At 41.6% G+C, this 18,810-nt stretch overlaps 2 protein-coding genes across 2 annotated transcripts in view; one reads left to right on the top strand and one right to left on the bottom strand.

Annotated features, from left to right (window-relative positions):
• Window positions 1–318: 318 nt before the first annotated feature.
• Window positions 319–929, bottom strand: LOC311046079 (histone H1-like). Its single transcript, XM_084058203.1, has one exon. It carries the CDS (start codon window positions 926–928, stop codon window positions 329–331), a length of 600 nt encoding a protein of 199 aa, XP_083914329.1. The 5' UTR covers window position 929; the 3' UTR covers window positions 319–328.
• Window positions 930–3,216: 2,287 nt separating this feature from the next.
• The window catches only part of sirt6 (sirtuin 6), a 34,059-nt gene continuing 18,465 nt past the window's right edge, over window positions 3,217–18,810 (top strand). The window contains exons 1-4 of the mRNA XM_084058199.1: window positions 3,217–3,377; window positions 4,320–4,447; window positions 10,631–10,813; window positions 16,145–16,204. Of these exons, the coding sequence (XP_083914325.1) occupies window positions 3,312–3,377; window positions 4,320–4,447; window positions 10,631–10,813; window positions 16,145–16,204 (437 nt within the window). The 5' untranslated portion in view covers window positions 3,217–3,311. The remainder of the gene's footprint in view (window positions 3,378–4,319; window positions 4,448–10,630; window positions 10,814–16,144; window positions 16,205–18,810) is intronic.

Genomic DNA, 18,810 nt, shown 5'->3' on the forward strand with positions numbered 1-18,810 from the left:
ATATATCGCAATATCTCCATGTTCAATCAAACTAATTAATGTTATTTTTGCAAGCATTCCCACGGCCTACGACAGTGAGAGGAAATAGCAGACAGGGGAGGAAAGTAGGCCTACATATGCAGCAAAAATGGTCGGATTATAGAACCCAGGCCGGCTGCGGTGTTTATTGACTACAATTTGTTATGAACTATTCGTGTGGTATATGTGTATTAACACGCACAGGCACGGGTTATTTTTCCAGTGCTCGTGTACAAAATTGGAAACTCTTATAAAATGATGTGGTTGGCTCTTAAAAGAGCCTTTTGTGGGTATAGAGATGGATCACAATTTACTTCTTTTTGGGAGCGGCCTTCTTTGCTGCCTTGGGTTTAGCAACCTTCTTGGCTGGAGCTTTCTTTGCTGCTGCGGGCTTCTTGGCCACTTTCTTGGGGCTCTTGGTGGCCTTCTTCGGGCTTTTGGCTGCCACTTTCTTGGCGGCAGGCTTCTTGACTTTCTTCGGCGATTTCTTGGCGGCAACGGGCTTCTTTGCTACTGCCTTTTTGGGCTTCTTAGCCGCAGCGGGTTTCTTGGCGGCGGCAGGCTTCTTGGCTTTAACTGCTTTCTTAGCAGCAGGCTTCTTCACCGCTTCAGCCTTCTTGTTCATCTTGAAAGAGCCAGACGCACCGGTGCCTTTGAGCTGCACCAGGGTGCCTTTAGCGACCAGGCTCTTGACGGCAATCTTAACGCGGGCCTTGTTCTTCTCCACATCGTAGCCGCCGGCAGCCAGAGCTTTCTTGACCGCAGCGAGGGACACACCGCTCCGCTCCTTAGAGGCGGACACGGCCTTGACGACGAGCTCAGCGACGCTGGGGCCGGTCTTCTTGGGTCGGGGAGCTGCCTTCTTCTTGGCGGCCTTAGCCGGAGCTGGTGCTGGTGCGACTTCTGCCATAGTTTTCTTTCTCAGATAGTAGTTCGTCCTTCTTCGTCTACAGTAAAGCTTGTCAGACTGATGGTGAATGCAAAGAAGGGGCTGAACTTAAACACCACATGAGAACCATGTAGACTCAACACACACAGCTCCTCTTGTCTAGTTGGCTAAATGTGCCACTTGTGTTTTCTCCTCGATAAAAAATAGTTATAACAAACTACGGTGTATGTTATGAAATGCGAGAAAGAGCTGTCCAGTTAGCACACATGTGCCTTTTTGTTATTAATACATCTGAGATGAAAACAGTGCACTTGTTTTAAGTGATATGCTCAAAACATCACCCTACCATGGTCCAAGCATAGTGTTTCCTCTGTCATTTTTCTTCTAAAACATTTCAAACTATGTTACATTAACAGCAATACTCATAATTCTCTTAGCAGACATACCTGGCGAGGCAATACCATAAACTATATTCTTGTTTTGCCATCCGTTTTGCTATAAATAGAAGGTTTTCAGACCCCAGTAAACACACTCCAGTTGATGGCAGCATGATGGTGGAGTTGATCCCGACTTCCATTGACAGATGACAGCTGTTGGAATACTTGGTCTACATGTGTGGACAAATACCTTACTGTGATCAAACTACAGAACTTTCAATCAACGGTGGTATCTGTATTTGATTATGAAATAGACACTGACACACACTCCTTCGTCCTTCCAAGCATTACCATTGATAACACTGTGAAGATGTTGTGTGACTTTGGAACCTGATGTTGTATATTGGCATGAATTAGTTGACTAAAATTGGTGTCTAATCTATGTCTAAGGTTTTACTAACCACTTAAATCATAAACTTAATATATCATGCCATGTTACAAAATAATTCAGCAATATCATTGATTTATTTTTGGTCTAAGTTCTAATTAAAACAAATTATAGATACGTATGTAAAGAAACTGTTAATTGTTAAATTTGTATCTGTCTCTCTTGTGTAATTTGAGTTCAGTTGTTCAGTTTGTAGCCAAGCCAACATTATTGTATTATGCAAAATATGGTTAAAAGATTCAAAGGGTGTGGTGTGAGACAAAATATATCTTGAGTGTTATTATTGTTATTCATCATGGTCAGTAGTTAGTTATGGTCAGTATCAAGGTCAGTATCATGGTTAGTATCATGTCAGTAGCATGGTTATAGTGTCAGTATATCATGTCAGTATCATGATTAGTATCATGTCAGCAGTCACATGGTCAGAATCATGGTCAGTGTCATGTCAGTTTCATATAGAGTTGCACTCTCTGTAGAATAGTCTTTTTAAATAATGTTTATGATCCGCATCAGCAGTCAACCCAACAGACGCGTTGCTGCACACAGGCCTTTGTCAGTGTTGCTGGTTACATACAGGCGTAAGTGACAAATATGGCTCATGGACAATTAAAAACAATCAGCTGTGTCTCATTATTAAAGTGTTAAGTCAGTATCATGGTCAGTGTACACTCCATGGGGGGGACCGGGCCTTCTGCTTCTCGGCTGTGGAATGCCCTCCCTGACCATCTGAGAGCACCACAGTCCGTTGACGCTTTTAAAAGGGGACTAAAAACCTTTCTTTTTAACAAGGCTTTTGCCTAGATGGACTCAGTGATGCCATGTGTGCTTTTTTTTCTTAACTGTGTATAGCTGACCTTTGTCTGAATTGTATTAATTTCACTGAATTTTATTATTATTTCAGTTTTAGTTTTGATATGTAGCACTTTGAGATTTGGTTCAAATATAAAGTGTGTTACAAATACAATGTATTATCATTATTACAAATAAAATGTATTATTATGGTCAGAATCCTGTCCGTTTCACCTGTAAATCCTGTATCATGACAGTGGTTGTAGACCCCTCTACTCTAATTCCAAACATGTTTCTTCTCTAGTAAAACACTGCCATCTAGTGGTTATAAAACACACACACACACACACACACACAAACACACAAAGCCTAAAAGTGGGGGAGGAAAGAAAATACTGTTCTAATAGTGATGACTAGCTAAAAGCTAAGCTTTAATGATTAATATCATTTAATTTAAGTTCGTTTTTTTATTTTTGTAATGGTAACATTTCATACAATGAATGTGTCTGTTTAAACTACTTTATAGCAGTTGACATGTTGTTTATCATGCCTAAAAGCGACGATATATTTGCGTCGTTCTCATTAAAAACAACAAAACAAAACAATGAATTCATTTTCCCGCTTGTCATTTGCTTTCGTCGTCGCTTCTGGATGTCGTCATCTAAACAGGACGGACCAGTTAGATGGCGGAAGAGAAGTAACGCTGCTTGAGGCTAAACGTGAATCATTTGTGTCATTATTATCTACATTAACACGTTTAGAGTGTGTAAACACATACCGGGCCGCCGCCATGTCAGTGAACTACGCCGCTGGACTGTCTCCTTACGCGGACAAAGGTGTCTGCGGACTCCCAGAGGTAACGGCACGGTTTAGAAGCTCAATGATGTTAGCCCCCGGTTAGCTAGCTACTAAACACCCACCAAAACAGCAGATCTACAAGCTCGTGCGACGCGTTGTGAGCTTGCAGATCGGCTATTTTCGGGGGCGAGACCAATGGCTTATTATACATATATATGTAATGTAATGCACGTACAATGTGGCTGTAGTTCATAGCTGCAAACACTAGACTGTGGAAAATAAGGTGATTTTCTGGTGGGATGGCTCTGACTTAGTATAGTATTCACTATTCTCTTAGTGTTCAGTATTCATTGACTTATTCACTGATAATGACTGACCAGTCATAATGTCTGCTCAGGTTCACTTCTCCCATAATTGAAGGCCTGCTTTGCCTTGTGTTTACAAAATTATATATACACACACACACACACACACACACACACACACACACACACACACACACACACACACACACACACACACACACACACACACATCAATTCCCTAGTGTGATGGTGTTTACTTGCAGAAACACACTGGAGTAGTGTGTGGTGGTCAGTGTTTACCTGCAGAAATGCATTGACTCACGTCATTTTGGTGTTTTCACTGTTTGTTGTGGTATCCTCAAAAACATCCCTGTCTACCAAAACATACAGTGAAAACACCAAAACTCAGATATTAGTTGTCTCCTGGGAGGGTCAGTCACTCTCCATGGTGCGGAAGTCTCTCCTCTTTCCTCTTGTTCCCAACATGCTATTTAATGATTATATTAAAATGTTTCATCTCGGTCTTTCCTCTTGTCCCGTCTTTCCTCTTTTCCTGTCTCTTTCCTCTTGTCCTGTCTCTCTTTCCTCTTGTCCTGTCGCTGTCTTTCCTCTTGTCCTGTCTTTCCTCTTGTCCTGTCTTTCCTCTTGTCCCATTTTTCCTCTTGTCCTGTTTGTCCTATCTCCTCTTGTGTCAGGTGTTTGATGGCCCTGAATCAGTGAAGGAAAAGGCAGAGAGTCTTGCCCAGTTGATCAAAGAGTCCCAGTACTTGGTGGTTCATTCTGGAGCTGGCATCAGCACCGCAGCAGGCATACCTGACTTCAGGTGAGTTCAGCAGGCATACATGTCTTCAGGTAAAACACCAGGGGACTGCAGCCATACATTATTTGACTAGCCATCATTCTGTCAGTAAATGTTTTTTCATTAATCAATTTTTATTTTTATATATATATATATATATATATATATATATATATATATATATATATATATATATATATATATATATATATATATATATATACATATATATAAAAATTAAATCATTTATATAACCAACCTAAATCGATTAGTATGATTACCGAGTAATACTTCTTTGTTCAAAAATAGCAAACATAGCCAATCTACATGCTCACAACAGGTTGCGATGCGACGCGATGTGAGCTTGTATATAAAAAATATAGAGAGAAATCATTAGATTGTAGATCGGCATTTTTCACCAATGATATTTTGGGGAAATGGGAGCCCTAGAGGGAAGAGTGGGTAGTGGGTAGGGGTCTTCAATGTTTTCCAGGCCAAGGACCCCTTCACTGAGAGAGAAATGAAGCAGGGACCCCCACTACATATTGTGTTTAGGTTAAACTTCTTCATAGATTTCATAGACAGCTTCTGAGCTTCATAGACTTGTTTGACAGCACTATCATCCGTGTTTTGTCAATTAATGTTGTTTGTTTGCACATTATCTTTTCTTGCCTGCTCTTTTACACCATACCTCCTCTATATTCAAGCTCGAAGATGTGCTATTTTCGGCTAATGTTTCTCTCAGAAAAGGGATTCTAGGGTTCAAGGGCTTAATGCAAAAAATCACACAAAGATTTATAGACCCCCCTGTAGTAACTCTGACTATGAGTAACTTTCATGTACGTGTGAAATTATAAGCAGCAGCTAGTGTAACAGAGTTAAAAGTTAATTTAGAATGTGTCCACTATTGAGCAGCACCAGCCAATATTTGTTGGTTCAAACTAATCTAATATTTATAGTGTAGTATTCTGGTTCACTGCATATCGCACTGTATGTCCTAGTTGTGTTGCCGTAGGTACCTCAGTAGATTTCCTCCTCTGCTGAGGAAAGTCTGATGATATGCAGTGCCCATCCAAAGACAAATATTGTGTTATTTGTCTGTTTCCTATAGAATAAACTGTCAAACGTGGCTACTGCTCTCATCATTGTCTACCAAGTGGTATCCGTTACACTTAGCCGGGTCACGGCACCAGTGTATATATAATATATAAAAATATTGGCTGGTGCTGCTCAATAGAGGACACATTCTAAATGAACTTTTAACTCTGTTACACTAGTGTCAGTTGTAAACTGCTGTTTTAGAACCTCATCGTGGTGCAGATGGTTGGTGCCTAGAGTGATGCAGACTTACTAAGTCTAAACTTAATTTTAATGGGTTAAACACATTTGTAGGTCATGTACATTTAAAAAGGAGAGGCGGATTTCAAACGAGGCTATAACAACCAATATTGAAACTCTATGGCTTCTTGACAAAAATATTAGCTTTTCATTTGAAGAGCATAAATTGCTGACAGAGCAGGTGTTGCACAAAAGCTGCTGCCAGAGCTTTAACTAAAACCAAAAAGTTTGTTACTCCTATTTTAATCTGAGTTCCCAGAAGTTTTCGCCGGCTCTGCGAGGAACTTCTGGGCCAGAGCCCTGGGATTTGTGGGCGGGATGTAATTTACGCTCTGAATCTGAGCGGACACGCCTCTTACCGGTCTGGAGCTGTGCAACTCGTCTAAAAAGTCCGACGAGAGGCAAACAGCAGTACACAACAATGGCGGCCGCAATTTCTCAAGGGGAAATTGCTTCCCGTCGATCCTATGTAGATGCAACACCCACTGCATGTGGATCCCGCCCCTTTTCTTCATTAGCTGTTGATTTGAATCACAACGCAGTGGCCGCGCCCCCGCTGTCCAAACTCCGAGGCAATGCCTCCCAGACTACTCCTATTTTCACTTCTCTTCACTGTCTCTCAGTGAAAGAAAGAGTTGATTTTAACCCATTTTGGGCTGGAACCCCTATTTGTAACTATACCTTTTAGGACGGGAATCCCTTTTGGGGTTCCTGTTGCTATGTACAGCATATAGCAACATATTGCTTTGGTAATTTTTTCAGAAAACTTGTACTCGCCTTCGTATGTATTTTTTGTCATTGACATCATTTCAGTTTTTATTTGAAAGCACTTTGAGTCTGTGCTTGCAGATCGGTTATTTTCGGTGGGCGCGACATATTGCTTATTATACGAGTTAATTTATTGTAATGCACGTACAATGTGGCTGTTTAATTTGATAAACTTTATTTTGAACTTGCAGATAAAAAACCCCCAACAAGAACCAAGAACAATGAAAGCCACAATATAGAAATAAAATACAAATAGTTGGTTCCTGCTCTTGTGTGTAGTTCACAGGGATTAAAGTTCTCAGTCCTGGGGACTGATTTCAGTCTTGAGGATTCCATGTGCCATGTTTAAAAATCAAAAATCACATATTGGGACATGGTCTGAAAATAATTTTCAGTCTTGGGATTCTTTTTTGCTTTAACCCCTGAGTTCACAACACTACACTAGACTGTGGAAAATAAGGTGATTTTCTGTTTTTTATTGGAAAGCACTTTGAGTCTGCACTTGTTGTATGAAATATAAACAGTTATGACTTGACTAATATAAGGTTTTTGTTGTCAGCTTAAAAGGGATTTCTCCACCAGTTATTGTAGTTTGATGTGGCTCCTTGTCCACTGGAGGGCAGTGTCCACCATGCTACAGTGTGTTGCAGTACAGTTGTAGCAGCATGTTGAAGGCAACAGAGGCTCGCAGCCTCTCTGTTTGACAGACACATTTTATTGTGGCATTTACAATAGTTTTCACATTGATAAGCCTTTGTTTCTTCAACTATAAATGGACCCTTACTTGTCTGTAATTCTTAGAGGGTATAAATGGAACCAAATGGACCTGTACAGTTCCATTAGGTTCCATTTGTACACTCTCAGTTAAATGAACACAGGACTTTGCTGTGTAGATTGGGGTCCCAGAGATTGAAAAAAAGGAGCAAAAAAGGCCTCAAATGGGGGTCCGTGGCCTAATGCACATTAAACTGGGGGTCCTTGAAATTGAAAATGTTTTGAGAACCATTGGTCAAGGACTCTAAAATATCTGGATCGTCATCAGACTAAAAAATGTGTCATCATTCAGCCTCTAGTCTAGTACCTAGCGAGTCACAACACGCGCATGTGCGTGTGTGTGTGTGTGTGTGTGGTGGCACTTCAAAGAGAATGCATAAGATGAGTCAGTTGTTGCAGAGGGCATGTTTTTTCCTTTAAGATTGTCAATTTAGATTGACAATGAATTTCCCCTGCTGCCTGGCTGCTGCTCCTGGAGCATAAAGATACGTTCTAGTGTGTCCTCACAGCAACCCTGCCTGTTTTCATGTTCAGTGGTGGAGTGGAGTGCATTTTCTCAAGTGAATGCACTTAAATGAACCCTAGCATGCCTATTCTGGGGGAAACATTCGCCAGCAATTTCTTAAGAGGGTCTGCCCTGAGACTGCGAGGTCGGGGTTCGATTCGCCAATGACTATACAAATGGGACCTAATGCCTCCCCGCTTGGCACTCAATGCATCAAGGGTTGGATTGGGGGCAAGTCCTTGTGACATACTAGCTTCATGTCCAGGGGGGGTGGACATGAAGCTACCTCATGCTACAGAAACAGGAGATGGGCTCCTGCCCATACTTACTTACAGGGTTGAGCTTGTAGATCGTCTATTTATGGCGAAGAGAGTTGGTGTGGATGGAACAAGGCGGTCCTAGCACAGTTGTGAACTGAAGTCTGTGTCACTGACACTAGAGGTTTAAGTGATTAGGTACAGTTTTGTGGTACATTTACCACCATTCCGTGACACTTAATATTTTCACTCGACTACATCTCACGCAGTGTTTTTTGATGCCCGCAACTTTCAAACCTATCAACCAGTTGCTGTGCTCGAATGTCCTGTCATCTGTGTCAGCTATTATTATAGCACAACTAGCCTAAATGCAATAACGTAAACAAGGACTTTTCAGGGTTGTGGTGACGATTCAACGTCGGATCGTAAGCAAAAATATCGTGCATTCCATAGGAAATGCAATATGATACATTGCATGCGTGCAACTTAATTATTTTCTGTACAGTTTGTATTTTTATGAAACTACATGATTGCGCAATACTTTATATATAATATTATTTATAATAGTTTGTCCAGTAGAAGGCGGCTCCCTACAGCCCAACATTGTAGGTCTGGATTTTTTGCAGACATCACAAATGCACACGGCCGGTGCAAGACTCGCGAGTAAGCTTGCACAAGGCATGCATGCATGCATGCATGCCACCAGCAACAAGTGGACAGGAGACGCCCTTTTTTCTATCTTATACAAAGAAATCATGCCACGAACAGTCATCCCACTACCAGGGGTGTACTGCCAGCGGAGCGAAGCACTCTGAAGGTGCACGCACGCCCGCACATGCACGTAGCCTACTGTAGGTGTATAGGCTACTGTCAGATGTTCTGTCTGAAGTAGTCAAAGAGTTGGATAACAGTTACTGATGGATTCATGAACTAATTAACTCACAGAGGTGACATCTGCAAGGCAAATGCATATGACAACACTATAGTGTCCCCAGTATGCAAGTAAATAGACTAACATTTGATATACAGTATATTGTGGGTTAATAAATAGGCCTAAATGTTAAAGAGGTTATTTCAATCGCGATCGCTCACGTGCGCGTGTATGCGAGAACACGAGCACGTGGCGTAGCGCTCCACTAGCTAAAACATCCACTCCTGCCCACTCTTCCTAGGCTTACATGTCAGACGATGTGTGTGCCGACGGACAACTTTGTCAAAAGTGGGTTGCCTATCCAATATGTGTCCTGACGCCACCTGCAGTGCAGGCAGGTCACACAATCGGATGAGTAAACATGTGCGTTGTAACTACGTACCGTGTGTGTGTGTGTGTGTGAGAGAGAGACAGACACTGACTGATGCTGTGGTGGCACTTCAAAGGGAATGCATAAGATGAGACAGTTGTTGCAGAGGGTATGTTTTTATATTTTACTACTTAGATTAGATAGACAGAATGAATTTCCCTTGCTGGCTGCTGCTGCTGCTCCTGGAGCTTAAAGATACGTTCTAGTGTGTCCTCACAGCAACCCTGCCTTTGTTCATGTTCAGTGGTGGAGTGGAGTGTACTTACTCAAGTGAATGCACTTAAATGAACCCTAGCATGCCTATTCTGGGGGGAAACAATTCAAGCCAACATTTGCTTATAGTGTCTGCCCTGAGACTGGAAGGTCGGGGGTTCGATTCCCCTGCCGGGTCACACCAAAGACTATATAGTGTATGTGCGTGCACATGGCCTAGCGCTCCACTAGCTAAAACATCCACAGTACACCCCTGCCCCACTCTTAGGGCTTACATGTCAGACGATGAGTGTGCAGAGTGCCGACAGGTGACTAATTTGTCAAAAAGCGGGTTGCCTATCCAATATGTGTCCTATTGCCACCTGCAATGCAGGCAGGTCACACAATCGGATGAGTAACCATGTGCGTTTGTAACATGGTACCGTGTCAGTGGCCGTGAGGAAAAAAGAAAAAAAAACGATTCTGGACTTCAGTTTCGTGCTATACCAGGACCATGTGCATACAGGATAACAAAGCACTATGAAAAGATGTTGCTGGCAACGGCCTTACACCCAGTTAAACATCCATCAGCTCCGACTACATTTGACACTAGGCAACTGCAAGCCACACAGCCTCGATTACAATAGCACTTGCAATTGAGTGTGTGAACTGCATAAACAAATGGACTTTACATACATGTGGTTTTAGATGTATTCATTTTTACTTTTACATTTGATTTCATTATGCACATTTGTTTTATAAATGAGAGGCCAAATACATATGATACAAGTTTTCCCCGCCTTAATTACAGTACATTTAATGCACAATATTTCTACACATCTTCCTACATTAAAATTGGCTTAGGGGAGGATGATGGATCATGATTCAGCCATAACCTTTTGACAAATTACATGGTATCGCAATGCCATAGACTGGCATACTTGCCGATACCGATGCCAGCATTTTCGGCAGTATCGGCAGCTTTTCCGATACTGGTTTCATCTGATTCTTTTATTTTGGCATGTTATTTTCTTTATTTACGATTTTCGTGTTTGTTTGTTTTCTTCCACAGGGGACCCAAAGGCGTGTGGACCTTGGAGGAGAAAGGTGAAATGCCGCACTTTGACACCACGTTCGAAGACGCCAGGCCCAGCCAGACTCACATGGCCCTGCTGGGGCTGCAGAGGGCCGGATACCTCAAGTACCTGGTCAGCCAGAATGTCGACGGCCTACATGTTCGCTCCGGCTTCCCCAGGTTGGTAGGGCCTCCATCCATCCGTCCATCCGTCCATCGCTCACTGTTAAAAGACATTAAAACCGGGAAAGCATCTCTCAGTTTAGATTTTAACTATAGCAACATACGTTTTTCTAGTGCATTGGTTATCAAAGTGGGGTCCGGGGACCCCCAGTGGTCCGTGAGGGAGTTCCAGGGGGTCCCCAGCTAAATAATAGATAGTTAGGAACCAAATGGACCCGTATGGGTCTGTAACTCTGAGAGTGTACAAATGGAACCAAATGGACCCTGTCGGGTAAATGGTAAATGGTAAATGGTGCATTTATATAGCGCTTCTATCCGAAGCGCTTTACATTGATTGTGCCATTAACCCATTCACACACACATTCATACACCGATGGCGGAGGAAACCATGCAAGGCACCAACCTGCTCATCGGGAGCAATTAGGGGTTCAGTGTCTTGCTCAAGGACACTTCGACACTAACTCTAGGGGAGCGCCCCAGCCCGGGATCGAACTGGGAACCTTGCGGTTTTCCAGTTCACACTACCCGGCCACTCTACCCCTGAGCCACTGCCGCCCCATTTGGACCCGTCGGGTCCATTTGGTTCCATTTGTACACTCTCAGAGTTAAAATTACATTGATTTTACAATATAAATTGGGGTCCCAGAGATAGAAATGCCATTAAATGGGGGTCCATAGCCTAGTGCATGTTGAACTGGGGGTCCTTGAAATTAAGATGGTTGGAAATCACTGCTATAATGCCGTAAAAATCTTCTCTTATGGGGGGCCTTAGCATATCTTTTCAAATGGGGGTCCATGGGCTAATAAGTGTCAATGTGGGGGTCCTTGACATGAAAAAGTTTGAGAACCACCGGTCTAGTGCATTGTAACGGGGTATCAGCCGTGTTCTCGGCTGATACCGACAATAAGCCTCTCCAACCTACTTACTTTAATTATTAGATAATTGACTTATTCAACGTGTGTGCATTATTCCAGTTAGCAGCCTATAATAATAATAATAATAATAATAATAATAAATAATAAAAGCAGTGCTGGCACTGGGTGATCATCACGCCAGCCTTGGGAAATGGCTAAGTGATGGCGTGCCCGAAAAGGTCCCCAAGCCCTGATTGTCTCCGCCAGGAGACTATGTTTTCACTTTCCGTCCCCCCCCCCCTCGGCCAAGCTAACATTGGTCAAGCCTCACGTGAGACGTGACAATACGTTGAAAGAGTGTGCTCTGGTTGAGACGCATGACGTATAGCGGCCTATAAATAGATGTGTCACTTTGAAAGAGTCTTAGCCTCTTTCAAAGTGAGGTAAGACAGGAGTAATCACGAAATGGCTGAGAAATGGCGGAGCAACACTTAAGACAGGATTAATCAAGTAACACTTAAGACAGGATTAATCAGGAACAGTACTGGCGGAGACCTGTGCTCCAAGGAGCACATCTTCTAGTTATTATTATTTTATTTTTTTTACCATTGAGCTGATGGAGCCCGACTGCTTGCTCAGGGGATAAATTGAATCGTGACCATCAGGTCAAACTTTGTGTCAGATCCTGTGTCTAGGTGAGACATGACCTTTGACACGATCTAAATGTCTCAGTAGAGGAGCAAGGAGACAAAATAAACCACGTCAATTGTATAAGTTATATTGTATTAACATACTCTACCATACAGATTGGAGAAAATGTAAATATATTCATACAAAAAAAAAATCGGACATATGAGGTTTCTACCCGACAGAGACAATATGATGGTAGATGCAAATGAATAAATCATCATCGAAATATCGTTAGAAAACAACAACGCTGTAAGTTGCTCATACGCAGGTGTTAATTTAACTGTCAGAGTGATAAATGAACACTGCACATTCCACAGCGTATCGTTATTTGGAGACCAGACAGGAAGAGTGAATTTATTTCGCATTTATATAATACATCTCGTATGATAATTATGGCTCATGCGAGGTGATGACTCATTTCGCTTTGTTAGTCTCTGACCCCCGGAGGTCCATGAATATGTATTGATGGCATCATGCGTTGTGCACGAGGTCCGTAGCACTTTTTCCCCACATATGTGTCCTTTCACCTCCTACTAGCCCATTAAGACCTGGAACGCATCTGTGTCACTTTAGATTTCTTTGGCTATTCAAAAATAGCAGATATACAAGCTCATAGCGCGGCACCGAGTGCCGCGCTATGAGCTTGTAGATCTGCTATTTTTTTTAAATCTTGAAAACGTTTTTTTTTTTTTTTCAAAAAACTGTTAGGATATAGAAAACATTTTTAAGAATCGCCTCAGGTCTTAATGGGCTAGATACGGCCATGCTCTCTATGCCAGTGGTTCTCAAACTGTTTAATGTCAAGGACTCCCAACATATGTATTTGGCTGCTTGTATATCTGCTATTTTTTTTATATCCAAAGTATAAAATATGGTTAAAGTGGTTAAAATGATTGTGACGCTATTATTAGCTAATTTTGCTGGGGACCCCCTGGTACCCTCCCAAGTACCCCTGGGGGTCCACGGACCCCACATTGAGAACCAATGCTCTATACATATTGCCTCTGTCGGTTGGAAACCTCTTGTGTCCAACACTGTTACTTTTCAGGATTCAAATTCAAATATATATATTTTTTTTTTTAAAGTTGTGAAAATGTGTGCAAATCTTTGAATATATATATTTTTCAAGTGAACATTTGTAACTCAAATCTTTGCGTCTGGGGGTTCCCTGAAACAAAATACTTTTTTTATGTGGAGGTCTGGGGCCAAATACTTTTTTTGGGGGGGTCCTTGAAATGAAAAGGTTTTAGCACCACTGATATAGCAACGTTAAGATTTAGAAGACGTACTTCCCGGATTGAATGGCTTAATTTACGGAAACAAAAACAAAGTTAGAATATGGAGATGAGAGGTTTCTGCAACGATATTATAATAATTCCCATGCATAATAATAGAGTGGAAGCAATTTATCTGCTGCATTCCGTCGGTCAGGCTCAAGGCCCTGCTCTGCATACGTTTACGCTGTTATCACCATCAAGACCCATTGACCCACGTTTGCCTCGTCGTCGCCGTCGTTGGGCAGAAACCTTGTATCTCCATTCTTCATGTTCCAGGTCCAGGTTCTTTTTTCTGTTTCCTGAAAAGTGATGGTTTTGGACATGCAAGGTTTCCACACGACAGCCATGAAATGGCACGAGGAATGAAGTGAAATTTATTATGCAAAATTATGCAGTCACACGACTCTTCTCCGGCCTGTATTTGCTGAAAACGTGAATGCTTGGAATATCTATCAGGTTTTACTTGGAAGTAAACATTTTGAGTAGCCAATTTTGTATATTTTTTTTGTACCCTTTTTCGCTCAGAGTTTAGTTTGTTATGCCAATTAACCCTCCCCCCAAACAACAACAACAAGTTCAAAGCAAGTCAGTCCAGTCGGGCACAGCCAAAAACCCTTTGAAGAACACGTGGTGCCGGCAGACCCAAAATGAACCGGAGATCAAAGGCAGGAGAGGAGAGGTGGTCCGGACATACTAGCCCCCTTAACCCATTCAACCCGGGAACGCAGCCGTCATTTTAGATTTCTTTGGCTATTCAAAAATAGCAGCTTACAAGCTCATAGCGCGGCACTCTGTGCCAGTCTTAATGGATTAAGTGATTATCAGTAAAGCATCTAACTGAGTACGTTTCCAGACAAAGCTTCTTTCCCAGACTGACTTCTAGCTCCAAACATACTCTTGCTGGCAGTGATGGAAAAATTACCCACATTTTTAACTTAAAGGTAGGGTAAGTGATATTTATTGGTTAAAACAAAAAGTACTTTGTTAAAAGGTTAAAATACTATATTATGATAGTAATCATTGCTATAGAGTGTTTTTTCAGTAACATATGTCTCCCTGTCTCTCCAGCTCTTTAATAAACAGAAAATACATTTTTCGGTAGGTGTCAAAATCTCAGCCAATCAGGAGAAAGTACCAATTTTTAAGCTTAATTTGTATAGTGTTCCAGTTCCAATTTTGCCTGCTCATTTCTTAGTGTCATCACTTCCAATTTCACTTGTTTAATCTGTATCCTGGTTGGGTTCTCTGTCCTGGTTGGATAAAATTGGAAATGAAACTGAAACGAAAATGCATTTTCTGTTTAATAAAGAGGTGGAGAGACAAGCAGACTCCTAATACTGAACAAACACTCTATAGCAATGAGTACTATCAGAATATAGAGCTATTTAACACTTATTTTAACCAAAGCAAATCACTTACCCTACCTTTAAGTAAAAGTACCAATACCACAATATAGAAATGCTCTGTTGCAAGTAATGGTTCTGTATTCACTTTTTACTTGCAAAAGTAGAAATGTATTGGCAATTTTGGCATCAAATTGTACTTATAAATTACCAAAAGTAAAAGTACTCATTATGCAGAAGGTCAGGTTTCAAAATGTATACAATGGTTTTGAAAATAGCTGATCTACAAGCTCGAAATGTCAGCTATTCAGCTATTTTCAAATTAGAATGTTCATGTATGTTTTGTTTTCATAATCCAAATCTGCAAAGTAACTAGTATCTATAAAGCTGTCAAATAATTGTAGTGGAGTAAAACTGCAATATCTGCCTCTGAGATGTAGTGGAGTAGAAGTAAAAGTATTGAAAATTGGAAAGTAAAAATATGGCATAATTTTACTTCAGTACTTGAGTAAATGTACTTACTTTCCACCACTGCTTGCTGGACGCGTTAACACTTAAATCCTATTATATTTAGTCGACCTGGGGGGTCCCTCAGAGCTCTATACTAGGCCCCCCTCCTATTTTCACTCTACACTAAATATCTTAGCTGGAAATTGCCGATCTACAAGGTCACAACGCGCTGCAACGTTTTGAGCTAGTAGATCAAAAATAGATTAAAAAATGTAGATGCAAAATATTCGATCTACAAGCTCACAATTGTGACGCTTTTTGTGAGCTTGTAGATCAGCATTTTTTGAATAGCCAAAGAATAAAATACAGATAAAAATGGTTCAACTGATTGTGACATTTTGTGACATGTGTCATTTTAGAGTTTTTACGTTGGATATTCAAAAATAGCAGATATACAAGATCACAGCGTGTCACTCTGTGCCACGCTGCTAGCTTGTACATCTGCTATTTTTGATTTGTTTTTGTTTTTTATCTTGAAAGTGTGAAAACTACTGATTTTAGAAGGCATTTGTAGAATCGGCCTCAGGTCACATTTTGCTGGGGACCCCCTAGAACCCCTTCCAAGGACCCCCGACCATTTTGAGAATAACTGGCTTAAATGACTATGGTTTCTTTCATACCCCTCCCTCCCCTGGTGTGTTTCTCTCCTCTAGGGACCTGCTGGCAGAGCTCCATGGAAACATGTTCGTAGAGGAATGTGAGAAATGTGGCAGGTACGTACGCACAGACATCCAAACTCAATAATGGTCCTTGATATGAAAAAAGGTTGAAAATCACTGGTTTATGTCTTCAAGTGGAGAAACGTGAGAAGGAGGAGAGAGGAGGGGTAATAGGGGACTACAGGACATGTAGTTGAGCCATAGGCATCTCGGTGTATCAAAAGGGTGAGGGGAAACCCAAGACGGACAGTTTGGTCATTTACACCAGTGTCCGTGCTCGTAGAAAACAGTCTCTGGTGGCCCATTTATGTACAACGAATGGAACTGGAGGTGAAATTGGGTATACAGAAAACACGTGTATATAAGCTGAATAAAAACCTTAAGGTCAATTGATCAGGCTAGCTTCACCTTCTGATGTCACTTAAACAGTGTGCAGTCAGTGGGCCCTGTGCAGTCATCACTTCTAGCCGTCCATGGTTGTTCCAACCGCAGTGCGACGATGGGGGGTGTCTGTATTAGTTCTATTCTGTACTCTAGGGGAGATGGGACCATGCTGCCTCTCTCCTTTGACTAGAATTGTGGTAATGTGAGCTCTGTCCCCTCTCTGTATAACTTGTGGAGGGCTTCCCATGGTGGTTTAAAAACATGATGTTTTCAGAGGGGGGCGCCCGGTTATGGCAGGACTGGTCTTCGGCAGTATTTACATCAGGATTGTATATGGGAGAGGTGTTATTTATTATGGGTGAAGGTTGTATGACAGAGGGATATAGCCCATACTGGGCGTGCCCCCCCTCTGGTCTCCCCCTCCTCTTCCCCTGTCATTAGAAGCACAGAAAGCTTCACCCAAATCTGGTTCCTGTGCCGGATTGTTAACAAGAAACAAGCCCAAAAAAAACACGACCCACAACTACCAATATTTACAAACGACCTTACAGAAAAAACAAGGCCAAAGTCGGTTATAATAAGCAGACATGGCAACACTGACAGTGATAGCGGACCACCAACAAAAAAAGCTAGTGGACTTTGACTTCACACAATGGAAATAAGAGACGCGTCAAATTGATATTGTCCTCATGTAATATATTGTTCACCCGCGACCAATGCTCTGCGATCAGCCCCGGGCCAAAGGCTTAGGAAGAGATTCTTCCCTGCGGCTGTCAGAGCCGCTAACACAGACTTACAAGACAAAAACAAAACATAAGATTAGACCTGTCACAATTACACAAATCATGTAATCGCAATACATTTTCAAATAAAAAAAATCTGAAATAGCTGATCTACCGGCTATCTCCGCTATTTAAAAAAAAAAATATATATATAACATTAATAAATATGTCAGCCATTTATCATATTTTATTTATTTGTCATAGCTGCCACCGTAGAATGTTTGATTACGAAGCCTAAAAGGCAAACGGAAATAAAAATATTATTCATATGTTCCAATGTTCAACGTGACCATGATGATCTTAGCATGCTAATGAGCTTTATTGGCCCCAGACTCACCTTGATAATGTTAAGGATTATTCACACCAAGCCTATAACTCTAACTATATGTCTATCCCCAAACAAGGAGACGTACAAGGTGGAATCAATGCACAGCATACGCTTCACTGACTCTCTATAGACCAATTATTTGTTTACAAACAACATTGAGACTGCACACACAGGTGCCTGTTTCGTTTTAATCAATTCCCAACAGATTCAGATAGGGGCGGCCATAGCTCAATGGTTAGTGAGCCCGCCTAGTGAGCCAGATGCCCTGGTTGCCCAAGGTTCGATTCCAGGCCAGGTCAGCATATGTGTCGATGAAATGAAATTTGTCCCTGAGCAAGACTCTTAACCCCTAATTGCTCACAGGTTCTCATTGGAAACAAGACCGCAAGGACTTTCATGAACGACCTGTTAAAAGGAATTATCCTTATCCCCAAACCTGTTGTTTTGGGAAGCGTTGGTTTCAGTTCATTCAACCTCCTCTTGTGTGTTGGCTAATGAGGAGTGCCCTAGCGAGACATATACTTTTAAAATATTAAATATGTCTTTTGGCCATAATACATTATTTATTTTGATTATTGGTATCGGTCATTGTCAGTCATGTATTTGTGTATTTTAAGTTTGTGTCATCCATCTACCCTGTACAACTTGTGTGGCCTAAAAGCCACACAATTCAATTTTTAATCAACAAAAAGTAAAATTCATAATCGTGACAGCCCTACCAGCCAGAGGGGAATTCCCCTTTAGGCTAGTGGATAAGTTTGCCTTTCCACGCGGGAGACACAGGTTCAAATCGCGGGCGTTACATACACATGAAGCACTTTGTGTTATAGATTTACAAGCTACAGAGCGGGTTGCGCTGCAATGCGTTCTGTAGCTTGTAGATCGGCTCTTTTTGACACGCGACCCTGACAAGCAACTAAGTTTAACGGAGGCTTACAGTAAGTCACATTTTTGTTTGTCTGTTTGCTGTTAGGTTTTGTTAGCAGTGCTATAGTTGCTATAATTTCAGAGTGCCAGGCAATGTTTTAATTATTCAAATCCTTATTGATTTTGTCAGAGTGGTCAAGAGAAGCACACTTTAAAAATGCTTTAAATTGCTGGTCTGTAAACAAAGGCAAGTGACCCGGGGGTCTTGTTATCCTGCAGGGGTGGCCAGAGGAACCCTT

The sequence above is a fragment of the Gymnoscopelus microlampas genome (genome assembly GCF_963454915.1).
Source record: "Gymnoscopelus microlampas genome assembly, chromosome: 5".
In the NCBI taxonomy this organism is placed as follows: domain Eukaryota; kingdom Metazoa; phylum Chordata; class Actinopteri; order Myctophiformes; family Myctophidae; genus Gymnoscopelus; species Gymnoscopelus microlampas.